The 26,950-nt window shown below is 36.0% G+C and overlaps 1 protein-coding gene across 3 annotated transcripts; it reads right to left on the reverse strand.

Annotated features, from left to right (window-relative positions):
• Window positions 1–13,745: 13,745 nt before the first annotated feature.
• Window positions 13,746–23,366, reverse strand: LOC136226512 (uncharacterized). 3 transcript variants are annotated; one of them, XM_066015038.1, is made up of 11 exons: window positions 23,207–23,366; window positions 22,915–23,005; window positions 19,690–20,272; window positions 19,230–19,561; window positions 18,227–18,406; window positions 17,304–17,396; window positions 16,838–17,020; window positions 16,658–16,760; window positions 16,376–16,564; window positions 15,447–15,973; window positions 13,746–15,357 (listed from the first exon to the last, which is right to left on the reverse strand). In XM_066015038.1, the coding sequence occupies exons 4-11, from the start codon at window positions 19,470–19,472 to the stop codon at window positions 14,398–14,400; spliced, it is 2,478 nt and encodes an 825-aa protein (XP_065871110.1). In that variant the 5' UTR covers window positions 19,473–19,561; window positions 19,690–20,272; window positions 22,915–23,005; window positions 23,207–23,366; the 3' UTR covers window positions 13,746–14,397. The 3 variants fall into 3 exon arrangements, with proteins under 3 accessions (XP_065871110.1, XP_065871111.1, XP_065871109.1); XM_066015039.1 differs by having other exon boundaries at window positions 19,230–20,272; window positions 22,915–23,000; XM_066015037.1 differs by having other exon boundaries at window positions 19,230–20,272.
• Between the last annotated feature and the right edge of the window lie 3,584 nt (window positions 23,367–26,950).

Below are 26,950 nucleotides of genomic sequence, written 5' to 3' on the forward strand. Positions count from 1 at the left end.
ATACTATTAGATTCGTCTAAATTAGACAGTCATTTTAAGATCCTGAAGCTCAAGTAAAAAAAATTCCGGTGAACGGAATCCGAGTAGGCGTTTTCTGGCAAGAAAAAAAGTGCCCAGAAAATTCCAAAAAAATTCCAAAAAATGTAAAACATTATTCTAAGAAACTTTAATTCTTGGGTCGAAGCGGGATTTTTTACGGTTTAGTCCCAGTAAAACTTGTTCCTTAATTTTATCCATTTTACATGCTTCAACAATTTATTGGGTCAAAACTGTAAGGAATTTCGCTTTGAGCCAAGAATTAAAGTTTCTTAAAATGATGTTTTACATGTTTTCAAATTTTTTGATAATTTTCTGGATACGTTTTTTGTCCTACTTACATTGTTCCAAACCAGTGTACCATTTGTTCCAAATCAGTGTATCATCATAATACTTGCATTGTTCCAACAGAAAAATGTTTTATTTCTTTTCTTTAAAATACATTTTTCCGACATTTCTAACTTTGTTTTTCGAAAATTTTTATACTATTAGACTCGTCTAAATTAGACGGTCATTTTAAGATCCCTGAAGCTCAAGTAAAAAAAATTCCGGTGAACGGAATCCGGATGGGCGTTTTCTGGCGAGAAATAAAGTGCCCAAAAAATTCCAGAAAATATAAAACATTATTCTAAGAAACTTTAATTCTTGGGTCGAAGCGGGATTTCTTACGGTATAGTCCCAACAAATTGTTGAAGCATGTAAAATAGATAAAATTAAGGAAAAAGTTTTATTGGGACTAAAACGTAAGAAATCCTGTTTCGACCCAAGAATTAAAGTTTCTTATAATAATGTTTTACATTTTCTGGAATTTTTTGAGAATTTTCTGGGCACTTTTTTCTCGCCGGAAAACGCCCACCCGGATTCCGTTCACCGGAAATTTTTTTTACTTGAGCTTCAGGGATCTTAAAATGACCATCTAATAGTATAAAAATTTTCGAAAAACGATGTTAGAGATGTCGGGAAAATGTATTTTAAAGAAAAGAAATAAAACAATTTTCTCTATCCTCTCTTTCATTTTATTTACCAAATTGCCACTATGCCCTTTTTAATTATCATCAAAACTACATAGTTTTATTATGTCACACAATAAGCTCCTTGTCACAACTTAAACCATTGTCACGCTGGATCTCACCCCTATATATATATATATATATATATATATATATATAAGGGATCCCAAGAAAACACCTCCTATGTGAAAACACTTATTTATGTCAGAACACGCATTAATGGCATAATCATAAATATAGCTATTCCCATTACATATAAATAGGTTTCTGTTTTCCAACAAATTCTTCTCTCTGTTCATTCTGTTTCACAATTTCCTTCTCCGTTGCTCCGATCTCCTTCATCATTTTTCCGATCGATTATCACTCATATTTCCGATCTTCTTCTCTGTTCTATTTCTGTGCAAAGGCAAACATTAGGACGGACGAGATCAAGCAAGATAATCTCTATAGATAGTTCAGATTAATAATCTGCCCTAACCGTATGGAATCTCAATATCTGCTTCCGTATAACATCGAGCAAGATTCTACATCATCAAATATTGAATCAAGTAATTATCTTCCAATTCTTCTTCTAAATAATTGTTATTTATCTTCTAATGTATAGTAGCAGCATATGTTCTATATTGTATGACACTTATTCTAAATTGTTACTGAAAACTATTATGTTTGTTCAATTCAAAAATCTAATTCATGTTCTGAATAAAAATTATATATATTCTAAAATGGTGTACTATGTGTTCCGAAATGTTCTATAATATGTTCTAAAATGGTATGCTCTATGTTCTAGGATGTTTAGAACAAATATTATGACACGATAAGTTTTATGTTCTAAAATGGTATATCGCATGTTCTGAAATATTCTATACTATGTTCTAAATTATTATGTTGTATGTTCTAGAATGTTTAGAACAAATAGTTATGATATGATAAATCTTATGTTCTAAAATGATATATGTTATGTACTGAAATGTTCTATAATATGTTCTAAAATGTTATGTTGTATGGTTTGGCATGTTTAGAACAAATAGTTATGACATGGTAAGCCTTATGTTCTAAAATGGTGTACCGCATGTTTTGAAATGTTCTACAATATGTCCTATATTTTATGCCAATTGTTCTAAATTGATATTTTTACTTCAGGTCAAAAAATCACATTCATGTTCTGAATAATTGTTATCTATGTTCTAAAGTATATTAGCATATGTTCTAGATTGTATGTCCCTTGTTCTGAATCGTTATAATTACTTCTCTATAGATCTACTTTTGAATGATGAACAACTAATTGCTTCTTCTACTGCAATTGTGCCTATTACTCCTCAAGTAATACCTATATTAACTCCAAGTGGAACAAGAGAATGGATTTCGTGTTGCTCTTATGAGTTAAAACCTACTATATGGATGAAATTTAAGAGTCTTAACGAGGGTATTGACTTTTACAAAGCATATGCAACTGCTGCTTGTCATAACAATATTTCAAAGAGTCTATAGTATAGTTTTAATCCTATTTATATGCTTTTCTAGCATTAAGGCCTTGGTTTATAGTGTCTTCTGCCTATTATTTATCTAATAAGTGTTTTGAGATGTTTCAGGAACAGTCGAGCATGAAACGGAATAACATTAGAAGCACTCTTTATGCTACTCGTCCAGCCTACTCGACGAGTAGGTGGGCTAGTAACTACTCAAATCGCGAAAAGTTGTGCTACTCGTCCAGTCTACTCGGCGAGTAGGTGGGCTAATAGCGATTCAGATTCGTTTCTATTCTATCTCTACTTTAAGAAGCCCAATTCGAATCCGACTTCAATCACTCTATTTCGACCCTAAGGAGGCTAGAATACCTATTTGGACTAGGAGGCGACCCCAAGCACTATAAATAGGAGCTTTATCTTTGTAATTCGGGAGGAATCGTTCAATTATTATCTCAGATTTATCATTAGCTTAGTTTAGTAGTTTAGTTTTACTTTCCGTTTTTATATTTCAGTTTAGCTAATGTTCTTCATTCCAATATAGCAAGCTTTTATATCTAATTATTTATCACTTTTTATTCTCACGTTCGGTTTATCTAATTCCAAGTTTCATCTTCCTTCGTCTTTATTCTTGAGTTAATAAACCCAACTTGATGAACAAGAGTTCATATTTGACCCATCTCATTATGCCTTCGTGTCTTAACTCGGACATGAGCTAAAACATTATAGGCTAGGATGGCGTTGAACCGTGTTTAGCAAATAGGGATCATTAAATAAGCGTTTAGGTTGTGTTGTAGGATTAACAGAGAATTAACTAAAAATAAATGCTTATCTCTATCTAAGAAACCTAACCAACTAATTATGTAGAGAAGTTGAATTGTGAAACCTAATCAAGTAAACGAGTCAATTAAGCATATTAGTTAATCCTATACCTTAACTGGATAGTGCGGCTTCATGCTCTAAGTTACGGCTTAGCCTTGGTTTTCATAGCATCTAACGCCTTCAAGCACTATTAGGAATTTTGCCTAATCAAGCATCAGCCTAATAGTGATTGATTTAGTAAGTTCCTAACCGGAGTTACTATTTTCCATTGAAAAATCACCATCTCGAGTTAGCTTTTAAATTCACACAACATACAATTATTGATCCATAGGAGTTAGCACGGGAATCCTAAATCCTAGTCTTCCATTCATTTGTTTAAACTAATTAATTGTTCAAATAAGTTTTGCTAGTTTTATTGCTTTATTTGTAGTTAAGGTTACAATCTCAAACCATTTAATTCAATCCTTAGATAATATAGAATTCAAGTACAAATAGAGCATTAGATACTAGTCTATGTGGGATCGCTATTGTTCTTTGGAACATTTACTACTTGATACGATAGAGTTCACTTGCTCTTTAGATTAGACATACATTTTATCACTATCACTGCTGAATTTAATACTAGGAATCTACAGCTATAGAAGGAAAAATAGGAACATTGTCGCGTTTCAATATTATTTATGTAATAAAGCTGGCTTCTAAGGAGAATCGAATGGCTAAGGTTTAGGATACCTCCAAGGTTTAGGATACCTCCAAGGTTCAAGAAGGGGAAAATAGAGAAGCAAAAATTCAATTACCTAGAAAAATGTTGGTGACTCGTGTTGGATGCAAAGTCCGATTAGTTTTGAAGTATTGTGATAATAGGAATTATGTAGTCACAACTTTTCTAGAGGGACATACTCATCCCTTTTACACTCCCAGTTGTATTAAATTTCAAAAAAATGGAAGGAAAATGAACATCTTACACAATAAGATGATTGTTGATAATTCAAAGGTCAGTCGTGTTTTTAATGTTCATCAAAACCATCTTTTTATGGTACTCTAAATAGTATTTATTAATTATATTCTTAATCCTTGTTCTTTTCTTTTTAGGACTAATTACTAATCTAGCCTATTTGAAGGGGTCCATTAACATGTTTGACTCACTTTGCTTCCATCTCACCAAATTAGACACTTTCATCCACTTTGGACAAGAATACCCTTATTTCAATTCACCTTCTTCCTCAGACTCCCAACGTTTTCTTGAGAGAGAAAATATGATGGTTTATAGAGAGAGAAAGAAGAGATTATGTTTGTAGAGAGAGAAAAGATGGTGGTTTATAGAGAGAGAAAGAATAGATTATGTTTGTAGAGAGAGAAAAGACGGTGGTTTATAGAGAGAGAAAGAATACAGTTGTCGCATCTGTGACAAAATTACTCCTGTCGCAGCTGCGACAGTGCAAATGCGACAACTGTTGTCACATTTGTGACAAAATTTATCGCAAATGCGACAACAGTTGTCGCATCTGCGACAAAATTACTCCTGTCGCAGCTGTGACAGCGCAAATGCGACAACTTTTGTCGCATTTGTGATGAAATTTGTCGCAGATACGACAACAGTTGTCGTAGATGCGATAAATTTCGTCACAAATACGACAACAATGGAGAAAAATGGAAGTTGAGGAATTATGTGATATAAACATGTCCAAATTGTGAATTACTAAAATGAAATCATAAGTAGTATTAGTAATTTGTAATTGGTTCAAATTCAGATTTAATCACAAAGCACCAAATTTTCTTCAAAATAATTCAACTTCCAATTTAAAGCTTTTCCTTCTCATTTTCCTTTGTATCCGTTTACATCGTACCTCAACGAGATGCAGAAAAGTTCTCGAGAAACGCAGCTCCGATCTGATCTCATTAGTGTCGAAAAAAATCTTAGAAATCAAAGCTTGGAGAGAGAATAAGAATAACGAGAAAGAGGAGATCAGAATTGAAAATGTAGACATAATGGAACTATGGGTATATCTGTCCAAAAGGGATGAAAGTGTCCAATTTGGTGAGATGGAAGTAAAGTGGGTCAAATGTAATAGACCCCTTGTTGGGGTTTACTGTCCTATAGACAATTGTTCTAGGATACGAACTTAATGTAAATGAAGTGTTCTTTATATCGTTTGTTTTAATGAGATATGGTTTCATAACTGTATAAAGGCAATCCCTTTTTAAGAACTAAATAAAGTCTAATAAAAAGAAATCCATAAGTTTGTTTAAAGTGATTATAAAGTGTTCATACAAGCATGAAGTGAGACGAAACTTTATGATAAACTAATAAACTTAAAACCACCCAAAGTCAAGTAATATGTTTAGGATTGACATATCACTGCTGAGACTTGCATGTAACAATGTCTTTTGTCGAGACAGGAAGCTGATCTCACAAGCTTCATATATACAGATATCTGAACAGTTACATGGATCCAATGAAAAGAAGTTCATCAGGATTGGGGACCCGACTTAAGATAACAGGATGGGTAGATTCATCCTTGTCACCTATTCATCTCATTGGTATTAATAGGTATAAGTAATCCTCGGACTCAAAGGAATGTTAATTGGTGATTTTGGATTACGGAATGTGATGCTTTGATCCTGTTGTAACACGATCCATAACAGAGATGACTCTGGGGTGTGAACGGCAGACGTTGGGTATCACAGAAAGTAATTGCAGGATAATTATACATTGGATTGAGCATTTATCACTCCCGATAAATGGGAGATACGTCCATGGATCGCTTGTGGAAGACTCGACTCTAAATCCTTGCAAGGCGATTGCTTAAGACTTGAAATACATATTTCACTTAACCTATCTAATTAGAGTTGACTCGGTCTGTACAAGTAAAACGAACGTCTCGCTATATGTGACTTGACATTATCCATGGTCATAAGATTCAGTTCAAGGATGTAGTTGATAAAGGATCGAATTATACTGTAACTAATACGGAAAGGTCAACGACAGAATCAACATGTCTTCTTATAGCTCTGGGGGAATATTTCGGATTTGCTAATCATATTTCGCGTACTCATTCCGTTATGCAAAGATTAAATATAATTCTGTGAAAATTAATTTAATAGTTGCATACGGCTAGAAGCAATAAGAACCTAATGGGTCACACATAAGACTTGGAGCCCAAAAGAGAAACAGATGTTAATTAATTAATGGAAGCCCAACTGAGTCCACTAAGGCCCAGTATATAAGGGGGGCGATTTTCATGTAAGAAAATTACATGAATAATTAATTTTTTTTTTTGGTAAGAAGGGAAGAGAAAAAACAAACAAACAAAAACCTAACCCGGGATCAGTCTAGGAAGACTGACCCCAATCCTATCCTCGAGAAGAGAAGGTAACAGAAAAGAAGGAGGAACGGAAAGGGTAGAAACACCTAACATCCCCCCATGCCCAGCAGCTGCCAAGCGATCCGCCACGCGGTTTTGCTCCCTATAAATATGGGAGAAGGCAAGAGAATCGAAGGCAGGACGAAGCCTCAAGATGGCTTTAATGAGATTCTGACTCTTAAGACAAACATCCTGGCTATCCGAAATCATGTTGATAGCCTCCAAATTGTCAGACTCCACAGAAAGCCTTTTAACACCTATGCGAATGGCGAGTTTAATACCTGACAAGATCCCCCAGAGCTCTGCAGAAAATGAGGAGCCCGTACCCAAGTTATGGGTAAACCCAGCCAGCCAGGCGCCACCAGCATCCCGAAGAACTCCACCAGCAGCAATTCTGCCATTACTAAGGCAGGAGCCATCCGTATTCAACTTGACAACCCCTTCTCTGGGCTTACTCCAACCAACTAACTGGACCTCTTTAAACGGGGAAGGGCGAACTAGGGGCTCTCCTTCAAAACTCTTTGTAATAACAGAGAGTTTTTTCGAGAAGTAAAACTGCAGGTCAGGAATAAAGACAGTCTTCTCAGCAAATAACTCTTCATTCCTCTATTTCCACATTTGGTGACAAATAATAGCGAAGAGAATAGCCCTGTGCTCCATACTGGCCAACAAATTCTCATTAACGCCTTCCGAGAACCAGTCAATATCAGAGAAACCCATAAAGGAAGGAAGGATGTGGTGAGGAAGGACCCCTTCCCAAACCTTTTTACTATTCAGGCAATCCCTCAAAGCATGGCACAAGGTCTCCACATGGCCGCTGCATCTGCTACAGGCACCAGATACAGCCAAGTGCCTTCTGTGTCTATCTGCATTCGTGAGGAGCCTGTCTTTGACTCCCAGCCATAGGAAACTCCTAATTCGGTAAGGGACTTTGAGGGCCCAAATGGACTTCCAAATATCTAAGGGAGGATCAGCCCTATTAGGGGTAAAAGTTTCATAGGCCGATTTACAAGAATAAGAACCATTATTAGTCAAGGCCCAGCAGTGTCTGTCCTTATCCTCCTCCTGATTACTAATCTTCACACCTCTAATATTAAGGAGGGTCTCCAGGCTAAGGAAGGAGTCGAACTTAGACCAGATCTAGTCTCCCTCCGAGTCCACCACATCAGCAATTTTCCAGGAGAGGAGATCATTCGGCGGAGGGGCGATGCACACCTCAATCAACGGTTTGTCACCAATCCAGGTGTCATACCAGAAATTAATGGATCTCCCATTACCCACCTCCAAGCCAATCCCCGTACAGAACTCAGCAAAAACAGCACTAAGCCCTTTCCAGAGGAAGGAACAACTGACAACCCTCTCCTTCGGGCCACCAAAGATTCTATCTTTCCTATACTTACCGCACAGAAGACGAACCCAAAGGGAGAAGGGGGATTGCCACATTCTCCAAAGAAGCTTCATTAACAGGACTTTATTATTGTCCTTAGCTTGCCTTATACCAAGACCCCCCTGCTCTTAGGCTGGCAGGCTTCCTTCCAAGGGACCAGGTGAATCTTCCTCCCATCCCCAGACTCTCCCCACAGAAAACGCCGATTAATTTTATCAAGGTCGTTGAGGACCGGCTCAGGGAGCTTACAGGCTTGCATGATGTGATTAGGAGCAGCGCAGTTGATAGACTGGATTAAAGTAAGGCGACCTGCAAGGGAAAGAGAATTAGCTTTCCAGCTAGCACACAAACCGTTAGATTTGTCCAAAATGTCTTTAAAAGAGGCTTTGGACACCCTGTCACTATGAAGAGGGACCCCAAGGTATTTCCCAAACGATTGAGTCAGAGGAATGCCAGACATCTCACTCAGTCTTCTACACAAGCTATTATCCATATTCTTGGAGCATAGCATACGAGATTTATGGATGTTAATCTTCTGGCCAGAAGCCTCACAAAAGCAGTCGAGGATATCCATCACAGCCTTAATTTGTTCCTCATTACCCTCCACAAAAAGCATGACATCATCAGCAAAGAGTAAATGGGTAACAGGGGGGCAATGTCTGTTGATGGAAACAGGGTAGAGAGTCCCTTTGCTCACCGCCTCTTGGATCAGGTGAGACAATCTTTCCATGGCAATAACAAAAAGGAAGGGGCTCATAGGATCCCCTTGACGAATACCCCTGGATGGAGAGAACTCATCCGACATATCCCCATTGATTATAACCTGAAAAACAGGAGAGGAGATACACTTTCCAATCAAATTCCTCCAGTTCTCTGGGATACCAGCTTTGGCTAAACTATCCAGAAGAAAGCTCCAGTTCAACCTATCATAGGCTTTCTCCAGATCCAGCTTGAGAGCCACGATCCCTTTCTTGCCTTTCTTAATCTTCATAGAATGGACAACCTCCTGGGCAATAACAACGTTATCCATCAATTGTCTTCCAGGAACAAAGCTCCCTTGATTTTGGCTGATAATATCTGGAAGGATCTTCCGGATTCTATTAGCCACAATCTTAGTAATAGCTTTATACAAGACATTACAAAGACTGATGGGTCTCATCTGGAGAAAGGAAGAAGGCTTGGCAACCTTAGGAATCAAGACAAGGAGGGTTTTATTAACCAAACTGATATCGTTCGAACCACCAAAGACACCTAACACAAAGTTGTATATACCCTCTTTCACAGTGTCCCAGTGTTTATGATAGAAACTAGCGGGAATACCATCAATACCAGGAGCCTTAGTGGAACTGATGCTGGAGAAGGCCAGGTCAATCTCTTTAAGCTCAATAGGATGGAAAGCATCATTAATAGCATCCTCCCCCAAACGAGGAAAAGAAATGCCAGAGTGGGCACTCTCAAGGTCCACAGCTTCCTCTCTGAACAGGTCCTTATAGAAATCAAGGGCAAGGCGCCGAATGTCCTCCTCCTCAAAAATCCACTCACCACTGGCGTCTTTAATCGCCTCGATCCTATTTCGCTGTCTCCTAATGATCGTTGAGAGGTGGAAAAACCTGGTATTCCGGTCCCCGTCTTGAATCCAAGCCTTCCTAGATTTCTGGAACCACAGAAGCTCTTCCTGTCTAAGCACAGCTTCCAACTCGTTCTGAAGAGCTCTAAGGTGACCATTTAGGCTATGATCGAAACGAACCTCCAAGCAACGCTGAACACCTTCCATTCTCCTCAAGAGTTTGTTCTTCCTCCTGATAATATGACCAAAAATATTTTTATTCCAAACAGCCACATTCCTCCTGAATTCCTCAGTAGCGAGGAGAACATCAGAGTGGGGATGCCAATTGCTTTTAACGAAATCCTTAAACTCGGGGTGAGACTCCCAAGCCACCAGATACCTAAAAGGTCTATTACCTTTCAGTCGATTTCCTTTGACCAAATTAATGAGGATAGGGCAATGGTCAGAGTGACGGAAAGGGAGATTAAGCACCTTGACCTCAGGAAACCTATAAATCGCTGCAACATTAGCGTACACCTTATCCAACCTAACAAACACACTATTCCTTTTCCAGGTAAATTTGTGGCCAGCAGCACCCAGGTCCGAAAGCCCGCACATATCCATACTTTGCTTATGATTAAAACACCGGTTCACATAATGATTACCCCCTCCTCTCTGATCACTCAAGAGGGAAATATCATTAAAATCCCCGGAAACCAACCACGCCTCCACCATGTTAGAGCTAAAAGAATGAAGGATCTCCCACAGCCTTCTTCGGTTAGTCAAAACAGGATCAGCATAGACGAAGGTAATAAAGAAAGGTTTATTACCCGGGTAACACACCTTACTATGGATGAATTGACTGTCCATAGTAACAATATCAATATTGACTTGACCTGGCTTCCAAAAGAGCCAAATCCCCCCTGTCCGGCCAGTAACCTCCGACCTGACGCAATTCCAATTCTTAAACTTTCTAACCACCTCATCTGCTTTGGCTCCACTGACCTTGGTCTCTAGAAGGACAAAGCAGGAATAATTAATTTGATTCTTAAACAATTCTAATTAGATTATAATTGTGAATTAAATTAATTAAAGGATAAATAAGTTAGGAGTTTTAATTAGATTAAATTGCTCCTATTATTATCCTATAAGGTTACTATTATTATCTTTATATTTAAGATATAATTATAGATAATAAATAAGAATTATATTCCGAATTAAATTCTTATTCAGTAACCTAATTCTATCTAACTAGGGTTTAGATACAAGAGAATATAAATACCCCCCTTACCTGTGATTTTCGAAACACACAGTGCAACCGAGAGAGAGAATTTCGACCCCCCTAGTCGAGGACGAAATAATCCACCGCTTCCTACCGATTCAATTGATTTCATCTCTTTCTCTTTATCCTGATCTTGTGTTGATTTATTAGAGACAATCTATTCTTATTGTTTTAATACGGTTGATATCTAACTTGATTTGGGTTGTGTTTTGTCTTGTGCTCGGGAACTCGGAGTAAGAGTTGTGGGCACTTCGATTGCAACGGTAGATAGAACTTCATAAAGGTATTTCCTTCTATCCCTCTTTATATGAAATAACGATTAATGGATCTTGGGTTAATGGAAATAGGTTAAAAAATTTATATTTCCGCTGCCATACGTTAGCCTTATTTTCCATCACCCCTGTAATTGGTCCAGATTTGTAATTTGCCCTTCTTTTTAATAGGTGAATATTGGTCCTATAAGAACTTACAGACAAATGAATGAATGTTTTGGAGGATACGATAATGTAGATGCATCTAAGCAAGATTTCAAAAACTTTCACAGAGATTTGAAAGCATATATTCAAGGATCAGATGCCCAAATGTTTGTAGACAACTTCAAGAATAAAATGTTATTATGGAATGCATTCTTTTTCGACTTTGAATTGGATGAAGAAGATCATCTCTGTAGAGCATTATAGGTAGACCCTATTTGTAGAAAGAACTATGCTTTTTTTGGTGATATGGTCTCTTTTGACACCACATACCAAATTAATAGATATGACATGACAAGTCTTATATTCTAAAATTGTATACATTATGCTCTTAAATGTTCTATGATATTTTCTAAAATTTATGTTGTATGTTCTAGAATGTTTAGAAAAAACAGGTATCACATGTTAAGATTATGTTCTGTAATGGTATATTGTATGTCCTAGAGTGTTATGTTGTATGTTCTAAAATGTTTAAAACAAATAAGTATGACTATATTCTAAAATGTTATATTGTATATGTTCCAAAATATAATATGTTCTGAAATGTTATGTCATATGTTCTAAAATGTTTTTTTTTTTGTGATATTGTCTCTTTTAACACCACATACAAAACAACACAGGTATAACATGATAATCCTTATATTCTAAAATATTATATTGTATGTTCTAAATTAATGTTTCATAATATGTTCTTAATAGGTATAACATGATATTTGGGTCATTCACTGGAGTTGATCGCCACAAATAATGTGTTACATTCACGGTTCTTTCGTTGCTAACAAGGATATTGTGTCATTCGAGTGGGTTTTAAGAACATTTCTGAAAGCAATGGGAAATAATGAGCCAACATGCTTAATAACATATCAAGATCCAACAATGCAAATTGCTATTAAGAATATGTTCCAAAAGACCGAGCATCGGTTTTGCATGTGGCATATCATAAAGAAGTTGTCTGATAAAATAGGTAAGCCTGATTTTGAAGTCCTTGGATGTGAAGGAATACTATACCTCCTTAAAAAGTATCGAGTTTGGGGCTATAACATCGCCATTGTCACAGCCTTCATCTGTGGCACTTACAGAATCAGAATTCGTAGTTCCAGTTACATTGGAGATGCCAGAATTGGAATCTGTAGTCCCAGTCACTTTTGGGTAAACCGCCAACTAGCTCAAAAACACCATTGCTTAATCAACAAGAATAGTTATACCCGTAACGGGTGTGCTTGGGATTCCCCAATATTTATGGTTTTAAAAACTGCATTTCTATTTTTCTTTTTGAGAAAAAAAAACTGCATTTCTTAGTCTCTTTTTACTCTCTTTTTTCATACTGTCAAATGCTCAAGGATCCGAGACAAGAGTTATACCGTAAAAGTATGGAGTCTGCAGAAACAATGGTTGATGCACCATGCTTCTATAGTAGGTTTTTGCTTCTATACTAGGTATGTAATGTAGTAATATCCAAAAACGATTCTCATGTTTCTGTGTATGTGCGTGCGTGTGCGTGTGCGTGTATGTATGTCGGAGCATCCAAGAAGTAGTTAAAATGTAACAAAAAGGTTGGTAATGATAAAGCTTGAGCATATGGTTTCTATCTTATTTCTATTTGAGATTGAAATTTTCAGAAACTTGGTACAAAAAAATTCGGTTATGTTTTTTTTTTTTTTGTGATTTGAAAAAAATGGGAACAAAATAATTGTATTAGGAGTGTTCATCGGTTGGTTCGGTTTGAAAATCGAACTGAACCAAAATAACCTAATATTGAATAGTATATAAAATGAAAACCGAATCTAGCCAAATAATATTAACAACCGAACCGATCAAACAGATGAATTTTTGTTTTTCGATTAATTAGGTTCGGATCGAAATAACCGACCAAACCGATGAATTTCAGTTTTTCGATTCAGTTTTTTGGTATATTAGATTCAACTTCGGTCTTAAATATTTAATAATATTGGTAATATCAGCCGGTTCGATTTTTATAATTAAATAACCGAATTAACTAAACCGGCCGAAATTAAAATTAATTAAATTTATTAATTATTAATTATTAATTATCTATTATTAACTATCTCATTATCATAATGATGGCACTAATTATCTTATTAGTTATCTAAGAAATAAAAATTATCATATTAAATTGATATTAATTATTTTTATTAGTTATCTACATTTGAACAGTAATGGAAAAAAATGATTGTACTATACATTAGGAAATTAATGTATAAATAATCTAACATTAATAAATTAATTAATATACTGTAAGTAATAATTAATTTAGGATATGAACTTTTAATATACATATTTTAATAATATAACATAATATAAACTAAGTAATAATTTATTTAATAAATGATGAAACCGAGTACCGCACCAAACCATCGGTTCAGTTGTTAATATTATTTGGTTAAATTTGATTCTCATTTTAAGTACTATTCGATATTCAGTTATTTTGGTTCGGTTTAATTTTCAGACCGAACCGATCGATGAATACCCCTAATAACAATTATTTTTTAGTTACATATATGGAGAAAATTTTCTATATAATTGAAAATTTCAATCCCAGATAGAAATCAGATAGAAACCATCTGCTCAAGCTTTATCATTACCGACCTTTCTGTTACATTTTAACTATCCTCAGATTCTCCGACATACATACACGCACAGGCGTGCGCACATACACAGAAACACGAGAATCGTTTTTGGATATGACTACATTACAGATAATATAGAAACAAAAACCTACTATAGAAGCATGGTGCATCAACCATTGTTTCTGCTGACTCCATACTTTTACAGTATAACTCTTTGTCTCGGATCCTTGAGCATTTGACAGTACGGAAGGAAAAAAAAAAAAAAAAAAAGAAAGAGCAAAAGAGACTAAGAAATGCAGTTTTTTTCTCAAAATAAAAAAGAAAAAAAAGAAATGCAGTTTTTTTTTTTTTTTTATGGAAAAGAAATGCAGTTTTTAAAACCATAAAATGTTAGGGAATCCCAAGCACACCCGTTACGGGTATAACTATTCTTGTTGATTCAGCAATGGTGTTTCTGAGCTAGTTGGGGTTGTGTCCGACGTGACTGGGACTACAGATTCCGATCCTGGCATCTCCAGCGTAACTGGAACTACGGATTCTGATTCTGTAAGTGCCACGGATGAAGGCTGTGAGAATGTCGCTGGTATATCCCCAAACTCGATACTTTTCAAGGAGGTATAGTATTCCTTCGCCTGCAAGGACTTCAAAATCGTCTGACCAATTTCGGATGTCATTGGCTTGTTATGGCTGGGAAGAAGTGGGAATTGATCCAGCGGAAGATCGTGGAAGCCATTCTCCCTCTTCTCTATCTCTTCAGGTTCAACTTCCCTAGCCTCTGATTCCGGCATCTCCACCGTAACTGGAACTACGGGTTCTGATTCTGTAAGTGCCACGGATGAAGGCAGTGACAATGGCGATGGTATATCCCCAAACTGGATAGTTTGTACGGAGGTAGAGTATTCCTTCGCCTGCAAGGACTTAAAAATCATCTGACCAATTTGGGACGGCATTGGCTTATTATGGCTGGGAAGAAGCGGGAACTCATCCAGCGAAAGATCGCTGCAGCCATTCTCTCTCTTCTGTTCAAATTCCCTAGCCTCTGATTCTGGCATCTCCAGCTTAACTGGAACTACGGATGATGAAGGCTGTGACAATGGCGACGGTATAGCCCCAAACTCGATTCTCTTTGAGGAGGAAGCAGAGTATTCCTTCGTCTGCAAGGACTTAAAATTCGGCTGACCAATTTCGGATGGCATTGGCTTGTTATGGCTGTGAAGAAGCGGGAATTGATCCAGCGAAAGTTCCTGGAAGCCATTCTCCCTCTTCTCTGTCACTTCAGATTCAACTTCCCTAGCCTCTTGATGTGAATTGAGCGGAATATAACAGCGAGGTCCTGGACTCCTCGGCTTCGTACTTGCTAACATATCTCTGTAAGGACGCTGTCTCTGCAAAATTCAAGCATTTGATTATTTAAAGTGAAAAAGTTAAATCATTTTGACAAATTAAAAAGAAAAGTTGCAAAAAAATTATTTACCACATTAGGGATATACGTGCCGGTTCCTCGTGACTTGCCGACTTGCTCAATACCGAGTTGCTTAACACCATAAGTAGCAGCATATGGATAAGTAACACAAGGATAATAAGGTGTCGAAGTTGAGGGATATACATTGGTGCCTATTTGACAATAAGGATTTTGCTCGTAAGGCACAAACATAGATACTGCGTGCCAGTTATCTATCGGCTGGAATTGTGTCGGGGATAACGGGTGACTGAAATGCGGAGAATAAGGGGGTGAACAGATATTCACATACCATTGGTTCTGTATTAGACTATTGTAGTAAAAGTCATAGTCTCCACTGAGATCAGATGTATGAGATTTTCCGGTGCCAAATGCAGGTATAATTTCTGGTGTATCCGGCCTTTCACCCTTTCCATTGCGATCCAAAGTACTCCTGAAAAAATCTTCCAGTCTTTCGCCCATTCTCATTCCCGGTTCCTTGAGGATATCTCCTAGCCTTCGAGCCCCATGGACAAGGGCAGACTGTATACGATGGAAACCGCCTAGAAGGACACATGAGGATTGTAATGCACAATTCACCCCTCATAATGCAATCAAACAGTGGCGGAGCCAGAACAAAATACTCAGGGAACCAATGGACGAAAAATTGTTAAAAATTACAGACTTTTTTTGGACTACGCATCAGCGACACATATTTTCGTTGCATATTCTGCCACTGATGCCAAATCAGTTAAAGATTCTAAATAGAGTGAAATTACGGACGAAAATTTTGCATTTAACGACGGATATTTCCAACAGTAATTCTACTTTCTTTTTTTTATTCTATCCCCGGAGTCGGGGACCAATTGACTCCCTTTCCATCCGCCCCTGCAATCATCTCTCTCTCTTTATATATATATATATATATATATATACATGTGCGAAGTATTTCACTAATCAAGTACCTTTGTTGACACTCCGTCCTAAATTGTTGTCGTATTTCAGAGGATCCAGTATATTGAGATGCTTTAGGGGAAAGCCACGGTGACCCCAATTTCCGATTGCGTTTACTGGAACTGAAAATTGCTGTCTACAGCTCCTCAGAAACTCCGGAGAGAGCAGCAACTCGCTTGTAGTATTATCTAGTGACTCCGCTGTAACAAGGACAAAGAAAATGAGAACTCAACTTAGGTCCTTAAGTTTACATTCAGATCACGAAAAGTCGCAGATGGTTTCTCCATATATACCTGCAATTCCTGGAAGGGAAGATATTGCAACACGACCATTAATGCCAACGCAGTAGTTATCCCAATCAAAAGTGCTATAGTACTCCAAGAACCGGTGTAGCACCTGTAAACAGACGATCGTACATTAAGTCTCACTCATGCAAATGAACTTACAAGCCGTATTGAAAACTGAACACTCACGGCTAAAGGACCGGGTAGTGATGAATGGAAGAGATTGATCACATGCAAGACCAGTATTTCTAATGCATATGTTGAAATCAGGCCATAGTATGCCCCAAGAATTCGGCTCTCGTAAAAACACCAGGCTTTAATCAATAATATGCTGTGTTTGAGAAGATGATTTCTCCCGATAAGTCGGTCAACCTGAGAAAAAGCACCGTTAAAGTTAAATTGGTATCGTATAATTTGTGCGTCAAGAGGGAAGAGAGCTTATGAATGAAACCAATTAAAGGTTCATAAATACGATGTAAAATAAGAGATTTGAAGTAGTTAATAATACCTTTAACTTTATTAAACTTCTATACGTAGCTAAATTCGAAAAATATTGTTTACAATTCTGAGTAAAATATGTATTTTACTGTATTTTCTTTTCTTCGAGTAGTAAAAAGAAAGCTGTACAGTAATTTCGGTCTCAAGGGTAGTATACCTTCTCCAGAAAGCAGAGTGTACAGATCCCTGGGATTTGATTAAAAGAGATATCAATTGGTATATTCCTCACTGAACATTTTATAACCTTAACCTGCGATTCAGAATTGCAACGTTGAATTAATTGAAAATAATAATAATAACAATAACCATTATTATAATAACTATAAGATCTATTTTGTTCGTTCTGAGATAAATTATTAAGCATCCCTAATATCAACCGTCAAGATATAAGTTATATGAAATATTACACTACGCTCCATGTAGTTATACAAATAATTATCATTATTATTATAATAACAACTTGCTCCGATGAGAGGAATATGATAGGTAGAGTCTGAAAACGAAAGAAAACGAAAAGGTGAGTTTCGTTCCATAATATGAAAATGAAAACATTGTACAAAGGCAAGCCTTGGTCGATTTTATCATTTGAATAAAATATGGTGCTGTTTTTAGGACGTTATCGAAGAAATTCTTCACAAACAGGAAATCGTATTAAAAAGGTAAAACACAATTTAGAACAATAACGAGAAATTTTGAACCCGTTTAGGGTTAAGCCAAGACTATCATGCACAACTAGAAAAAGGTGTAAGCCTTACCATATTTTACTTCAAAATGGTCGGATCAGAAGAATCAATGCTTAAATTGAATATCCGACAATCAGAATGAAACAAGGGTGGAATAGGGAGTCCTATAGTATTTCAATTACCATAATCCTAATAATATTTCACTCATACCTGAGTCGCGTAACCAGTTAATCGCTGTTGTACGCATTTACAACTCAAATTCGCACCGAAACCGTTTCGAAAAGTTGTCATATTTCTTGAAAAATAGTCTAATAGCCTTCTATTAGTATCTAGACCATTGTAGCTGCAACATAGTCAAAAACTACACAAATATAACAAGAGAGTCAGGTAGGTTAACCTGCGCATCAACGTAGCGGACATCTTCCACTTCTGAACTGGGGTCGAACTCTAGATACTTGAGGATATTGAAAAGTTCTCTCGCCACTTCCTCTTCCTTGTGTGGTTGGATGAGAGCAGTTAGATCAATATCTCCATCAGGAAGATATGTTTTCAATGGTACTGAACCAAATGGAAGGACCTGTAGAAGTATGAAAATATCAAAACTCATTAACTTAAGTCAGATGCAATGCGTGTTCAACTGATTGAACGAAACGAGGCAATCAATCTTCCTCCTTGACACCTTTATGTATTGAATTAGGAGTCACTCGACTGCTGGCATAGGTGAACATGGTTTGCATAAATGCTTACATAGGTAAATTGACGTGAAAAACTGGATCATGCCAATTGTTAGCATTTAAATATTAAACCTCGTACACATGCTACATTCTTCGTCTGAACAGAAGGCCACATAATGATGCAAAAAGGTGAATTTATTTTCTCCATTTAAATAGAAAAGTTAAAGTGCAAATATACACGACACCAAAGCATTAAATCCCAGGGCTCAACCTCGGACAAGAAATATCCTAGTGAGTTTTACGCACATACTGGCCCAGAAGCTTCTTAGCTATTCTATGAAGAACATGACACCGTAAACATTAAATAACAGAAGGAGATGCATAAATATGATCCGGCATTTACACAAACCACAAAGTAATCCTATAACAAAACGACATAGTACAGATCGGTTCCAGTCCAGCATACCAAAAAAAAGTCCTCTTTTATGAGGAATCTTTGTCAAGTTATAGGCTTTCCTTATCCGGGAGATAAATAAAGAAACAAACCCCATAGAAGGCAAAAAAATAGACTGACAAAAGAGATGCACAAATCAAAGCCCTTCACGCAGAAAGCGAAAATTTCTCCGGTAAATACCACAGTAATAGATTTACATAAATTACATGAAAGAGAAGAAAAAGAAAATATTGTATTCGACATTTCTTCAAAAAGTGGGTGGGAATTCTCACCTCAGTTGTGCCATACAAATTTATTAACGAACAAACATAATCAATGACATCCTTCCTCTTCTGCTCAGAGGCCAAAGTAGGTCGAATAATCCATAGTATCTCTTGGATCCTTTCCTCAGCCATGTCCCAAAGTTCCGAATCAATTGACAATGGGTATGAATCAAATGAAGAGGAGGAGGAGGAGGAGGAGGAGGAGGAGGAGGAAGAGGAGCAAAAAGACAAACTCTTTTGAAGATAATCCATGATTCAAAGGACGAGAAGGAAAAACAGAATCTTCAGTTCCAGAAGAAGGAAACTGAAGACCCCTTGTCACTGCAATGAGCCATTGATGGCTTCATCAAAAGAATGTACAGAGACAGAAATCAGAAAAAATTCAAAGAAAAATAGAACGAAGAGGCTGAAACTAAAACAAACCCATTTAAGAAAAGAAATAGAATAGATGAAGAAGAAACATGATTACCAGAGCTCCACAGAGAAACCAGAAATTTAGGCAAATAAAAAACGAGATTTGCACCAGAAAACTCAGCTGTTTGGGTGCTCTGGAAGAAGTTGAAAAGTAATTTCTCTGTTGTTCACAGATTTCTATACTGTCATGGTTTGGAAGTTCTATGACTTTATATAGGGAAAAAAAGAACAGTTATGCTCTAAAACTGGTAAAAAGAGAGCAGAAAAGAACCATAATAAAAGCATTGGGATTATTTAGAAAAAGTAGGATTTTTATGGGGTCCATCAAGAATCAGAGAAGGGGATTTTCATTTTCACATAACTGAGATTATATTTTAAAAAATGGATGAGCGGTGGACAAAAACGACAATCACGAGGTTATGATATCGAGAAGAAAATGAGAAGTAATCTCTTTCGTTTTTTTTATTTTTAGTCCAGAATAAGATCAGCAGATGAGCATATTCGATCGAAGAGATAATGGAGAACACACATGAACAAATTCTGCTGTCGAACGAAGTCTTTCTAACCCATAGAAAATGTCTGAAATAAGCTTCAGATGCAGCCAAATGTGAGTCTGACCTGTCAAACTTGGCAGTGTCCTGACAAAGTAGTTTCTTCTTAATTAATATCCAACACAGATACAAGTCAGATTACAAAAAAAAATTAGAAAAAAGTTGTACTACCATATTTGCACATAGTTTTACTAAAATGGATTCTTTTAACTTTTTCTATCTCACAGGATCCAGAATTTCTAAACCTTATCCTGTGAGATTTGAATTGAGTAGAAAGGTAAATGCATATATTAAATTTTAGCTTCTCTTCTAGATATCACTTTGTAAAAGCATTTAATGCAAAAAGCAAACTGTATAGATTATTATGCCCCGTGCTTACGTCATTTACCTTTTCCGAATCAACCGCAAAATGTTTTGCGGAATGTCCGGAGCAGTTTTGGAAATATCGATAGTTATTAGAGGATCTTGACGTTGACTTGTCCGGTTACCCGAACTAAAAGGAAAAGAAAATCTATAGAGGTCAAAGCAGTACTAATCCGTACGTTTAGGTATTCCGGTAATTCAGTTTAGCTTTATAGAAAATTACACTCATGTAAAGACAGCAAGACGACAAACCGTTACCTGGTACTCAACCGTGCCTCAAGACGACAAAACATAATCTTCTACTTAACCGTGTTCATAAGGGACATGTGTCGGTTACCATGCAAAGCATAATGTGACAACAAATTAGAAAAGGCGACGAATCCAGTTAAAGTAGCGGTTGAGATATAACGGTAAATATTTCTTTTTAACGACAAGTAAACAAACTAATATCATGACACATAGACAACTGTCTAGAAAAGGTTGGATTAAAATAAAAAAAAGTTAAAAAAATATAGAATAATTTGAATACAAGTCCACAACATTGCTAAAAAGCACTCTTAAGTCCTCAAACTAATCCTAAATCTCATTTTTCAATTCCTGAAATTCCAAAGCTTGTCAAAATGACTAAGCAGATTGAAAAAGCTAAGAACTTAGCATCTGGATTGCAAATTTTGACAAATTTCAACAGCTTTGCAAGTCATAACAGATGTCCAATCAACTAAAAGACTAATAACGAAAAGATTTTACAAAAAAATACGTGAGTCACAAAACAGATGTCACATTAACTGAAGGCCTACAAACAGCCAAAAAGAAAACAGAAAGAAAAAAAATCCAAATGTTTGCACATGTTTCAGCTTAATTCAACCTTTTTGTCTTTTTTTTCTTTCAATTCCATTGGTAAAACTGTTAACCACTTTAGCAACGTTGGAAAAAAATGCACGTAAATCCAATATGGCAATACTAATTGGTAAGAAAATACATATTTCCTTTTATTTCTCTACATATATACACACCTTTTGTCTTTTTGTGCCTAGAATGATACCACCCCAGCTTTACACAAAAAAAAATCGTCACTGCTTATTAAATCAGACTAAATTGTTAATAGTGTCATTTGTTAAACGGACGAGATTAAAATAATTTGATAAAAATGAATAAAAACCCGTAAAAGTTTTGGCTTGTTTTTGGTAATTTGGAGATAACAAATGATAACTAAACCACAAGGCAGAATACATCCTTTTTATTGGACATTTCGGGCGTCAACATGAAAATTTACTATAGAAAAAACAGAAATAATTCAGACTAGGTTGGCATCAAAATGGCAAGAGGGGTTCAACATTCATTGCGAGCTAATCCAACCAAACCAAATAGCATAAAATATATAAAATACTTCGTTTGCTATTACGGAGTACAACATTAACTTATAGGTTTTCTTTTTCACTGTTCTATAAAGATTGATATTAATATTATGAAACACTAAGAACAACTTTCCCAAACGGTTTTCACACCTTCATCTAACAAGAAATGTAGATTGAGAATCAAGTCAAAACAACCCTACATTATATGCATGCATGCTCCACTGGAGAAAGATAGTCGTTTTGGTCAACAATAGTCACATCAAATTCCACTTCATGTCTTAATACGGCACTAAGAAGTAGAACTTGACGTCCTAATACCGGTATATCATATTATAGAATACTAAACTTTTGATTACATCAAACAAACATCATGGTGGAGTCATTGTAGTATAATTTGAAACTCAAAAATTTGTTGTAAACTGGCTAGCACTTCCTACTTGACCGAAGAAGAGGGATAAAAATATGTTTTGTACGGTCATCTTAGCGTTGCATCTCATATATTTTTCAGGCCCGTTTAATTTAGAAAATACTACAGTACAGCTGCAAGAATCTTGTCAAACAAAGAATCTTTTCTAGCCCTAACTTTAAGATTCAAAAAAACATTTTTAGACAGAATCTACCTCCAAGATATCCGAGTTAGAAATCAGGTTATATTAAGTCAAGATATAAGGACATGCTTGAAGTCTAATTGCCCTAAACTCTCATAGAATTACAGGATTTAAAGATCTTACTCACGATATTTACCTTTTTTTTTTGAAATCCAATTGCCCTAAACTCTCATTGAACTACAGAATTTACGACATTCACCTAAACTTGAAGTCTAAATGCCCTAAAACTCTAGGGCTGCATCAATATTCCCAACCATATATGGTATTCAGAAGTTATCACCAAAGTCAAAAACCGTTTTTCAAGTATTTTCAAGTCAACCTCTGAATCCATATTGACTAGAGTTCCAGTAGCCCCAAAAACCGAAAACTCTATAGTTTAGTGAAAAATAAAACGATTTCATACCTTTCAAACTATAAGAAGAAAGTGATTCCGCAACCATGGAAGATCAATTGTTGCACCTGTTCTCGCTACAATGAAACTTCCATTTCCTACTCTGATTTCAGAGGGGAAAAAAACACTATAGTAAGAATTTGGATAATGCAACAAATGTCAATGGAGTCTACTGTAATTCTGAGGTAATAAAATGTTAATAGTATATATAATAGCAGAAATTGCGACATTATTTTCAAATCAAGACTAGAAAAGGAAACTGATCTCTCCAAATCCTAGAATATCACGTTAACTAATGAATTACCTTAATAAGAGCCAATTTTGCTTCTCTCTCTTCATTTGCTTCGCTTTGCTATTTTTCTGAATTTCCATTTCCATATCTGTTTTGGTATCAAAAGACTGTTGATTCTGCAAGCAAAATCTCTTCATCTTCTTCCAAAACCCTCACCGGACTAAACCAACAAAAAACCCGGAACCCGGATAAAAATAGAAACTACAAAGACGCTTTTCATGATTTCAACCGCTAGATTTTAGCAAAATGACTCCATGATGACGTGGCAAAATCAAGGTGGATAAGGATTTTTGAAGTAAATTTACATTCACGGTACTTAATGGCCTTCCCTTTCATACCTCGATTGTGATAAGGTTGGTCTCAATCGTGGCCAAAAGTTAAGAATACGACTACTTGATTAAATTAACACGAGTTATAAAATTAAAATTATAAATTGGGAAAAGAAAAATAGCACATTCACCCTATATTGACTTGAAATTCAACATGTATTATGGCTAAAGTTTCCTTAAAAACTTCAATTGGTTTTTAATGTAAGACGAAAAATAATATCGAGCTAAAAGGCTAAAGTTGTTAGTTTGATTTATGCATATAAACCTAATTGAAAATTGAAAATAAGATTTATATTTATCATGAATTCATGATATAAGGTTGAGATTTGAAACTAAAGAAATTTTACTTATATACATTTACTCGAGACGTTTTGATAAAATCGTATCGGAGATTTATAAAAATATTTGTAAAAATATTGTCCGTATAGAAATATTATTTCTAACGTTAATGATAACCTTAAAATATGCTTTAACATTATTTTGAGAGTTAAAGTGTTTGAAACATATGAAATATATAGTTAACAAAAAAAAAATGTATGTTTTTGAAAAATGTTGCACTTTATATAAAAATGTTGCATTTCTGTTTTGAAAATGTTGCATTATATAGTTTACTTAAACATTAATAACAACATGCATTTATTCTTAAAATAGAATTCATTCTCATTCGTTGCATGCATTCATACTTAAAATTAAAACGAATATGAAATATCTCATCCCACACTTAATTTGGACCATGTCCTCATTGGTGCAAAAAGCGATAAAACACGAAAAATAGTACGGAATTATCCATACGAATTAGAATTGAAAAATATAGTACGATAACATTCAAACTTGAATAATAAAGATAATTGTACCAAACATAAATAAAAATATTGTACCAAACTTGACAAAACATAATAATAACGAAAATGAGTTACAGTTGGAAAGGATAAAACCTATCAAGGTGAACGCGGTGGATAAGGCGTAGTCTCAACTCCTTGGCGTCGGAAGAAAGATAGCAACCGGCGACGAGTAGATTTGTGCTCACGTCTCAACGTAGTGATATTGGCATCCACCGTGTTTATCCTCGAACTCATTTCGGTATTGGTGGCAACGACTTCATCTAACCACAAATTCATGTGACGGTTATGCTCGTTCATTTGGTGCAAAACATGTTGCCATCCAACTTGTTCCTCAACATTCGGTTCTACATTTGCTTGCTCATTGGTATGAACATCAACATGCTCCTCCTCCGCTTCCTCTTCATCAAATTCCTCTTCATCTTCCTCATCATCATCTTGGGCACCCAAACCGTGAGAACTCGAAGCTTCACTACCCATGGTAGCAAAAACACGTCTTGTACGAGCTTCATAAGAGATAAAGGCGGGTGGTCCCATTTTCTTCAATAAATTGGCCCTTTGAAGTGCCGTGAGATCCAAGGAAGGTAAACCAACATGAGGCATATTTTGATAATCCACTAATTCACCCCGAGCACCCAAAATAATGCCGGTAATTAAATTACCCATAGGCACTTGCTTATTGCAAGACTTGGAAGCTCGAACTAAATTAGTAAATATCATCTCAATACTATCAATGGTCAAACCCTTAAAAATACTATCCAACACAAACAAATCACGAACTTGCACCTTTGAACTTTCAACCCGACCAAATAAGGAAAATGATAAAAACTTGTGAAAGAAAAAGATACAATCATCCTTAAGTAGCTTACTAGATGTATTCTTTGGATTAAAAACATCTAAACCGGTTAAAGAGTGTCAAACCATGTGTGCATTAAAAGGCTTTGGTTTGGAATAAAAATTCCGAGTAGGAAGTCCAAACCATCGGTTCATAGTCGCATACCCAACGTCAAAACGAACTCCATTATTCCGAAAAGAGATAACTCCTTTCTTATTGTCATAGGTTAGAGTAACCAAAAATTCAATAATATGCGATTTAATATTAGGAAAACGCATACTAGAAAACCTTTCCAACCAAGAACGGATAGATATTCATCAATACGTTCGGTAAAAGAAAATATGTTTACCGTGTCGGTGTCAAGGAAAAGCATGTCGACGAACTCTATTTGGCTATTAGAAAAACGGCGAAATTTGCGTCCTTCGGCTTCCGTCGCAATATCGAACGGTGCTCCATATTGAACCCGTAATCGATTGACTTCAGTGGCTTTAGTTTTTTTAGCAACGGTCTTTTGTCTAGGCATTTTTGTTTGTGAAATTTGGTGAATGGGATGAAGAAAATATGAAAGGATGAAAGGAAGAGTAAAAGATAATGGTAGTGGTTTAGGGAAGAAGAAGATGAATAGGGTAAAAATTTATGGGGAAGGTGAGTGAATCTTGGTATTGGGAAGAGAAAAGATGATTGATTGGTGTAAATATAGGTGATTTAAATAGGTGTAAGTAATAGGTATTGATTAGGATAGATGAATAGGTAAGTAATTAGAGTAGGAATAGGAAAAGATGCAAAATTCGCCCCATATCCCGTCCCTGGAAGTCGCGACAGCAAGTATGCAAGGGGGTCGAATTTTTCATGAAAGTTGCCCTGTTGCTGTCTCAACTGAGATTTCAGAATCTCAACTGAGATTTTGAAATTTTTGGGTAAAAAGGGGACTGTTTTTGACAATTTTAACATGACTAAACCAATTCCTCTTATAAGTAAGTGACATTAATGTGAATATTAATCCCTGAAACTAAGATAAACAAAACTGAAACATTAAATCGAAGGAAAACCAAGGGTTGTTCCTTAAATGAAAGAAATAAAAGAAAGAATTAACGCACTTTCATTAATTATAAAGAAAATATAAACAATACCTTAATATATATATTTACATAAAATCATCTTACTCATAAAAACTCAAATCATAAATAAACACTCATATATACAATAATCAATAGAAACTCAAATTATATCCCTAAGAATTGGAAAAACGACGTGCATTGGCCCTGTTAATCTTCATTTGAATGAAGACTTGCCTCTCTGGTGCAGAAAGGAATGCTGGACCAGAACTAAAAACTCGTTTGACAAGCCCCTCGTTCTCCAAGAACTCGTAGTCAAGAATAGGGAAAGGTTCCGTATCAGTCCAAGGGACAGAAATGGTTCCCTTGGCTCCCAAAATGATTCCTGATATTGGTGAACCCAATCTTCCGGTTCTTTGAATGGGAAGCGGCAACTAACCCCTCCATTAGAATCTTCGAGGAGTTCACTGAGTTGTCTTGGAAAACGTCGCCTAACACATAGAGATTAGTATCTTTCACAACATTGCTACTGACTCGACCAAAAAGACTATGACAGAGGAATTTGTGTAGATACAGCATGGAGTTAGAATTTATGGATTTGTTGAAGGCAAGACGTGGATTGAATCGCCAAAATCCTGTTAACATCCTCCATATATCTGTAGAAGTCATATCCCGTCCAGGATGGTGCTGAGTTGTGT

This window comes from Euphorbia lathyris, chromosome 4 (genome assembly GCF_963576675.1).
Source record: "Euphorbia lathyris chromosome 4, ddEupLath1.1, whole genome shotgun sequence".
In the NCBI taxonomy this organism is placed as follows: Eukaryota; Viridiplantae; Streptophyta; class Magnoliopsida; order Malpighiales; family Euphorbiaceae; genus Euphorbia; species Euphorbia lathyris.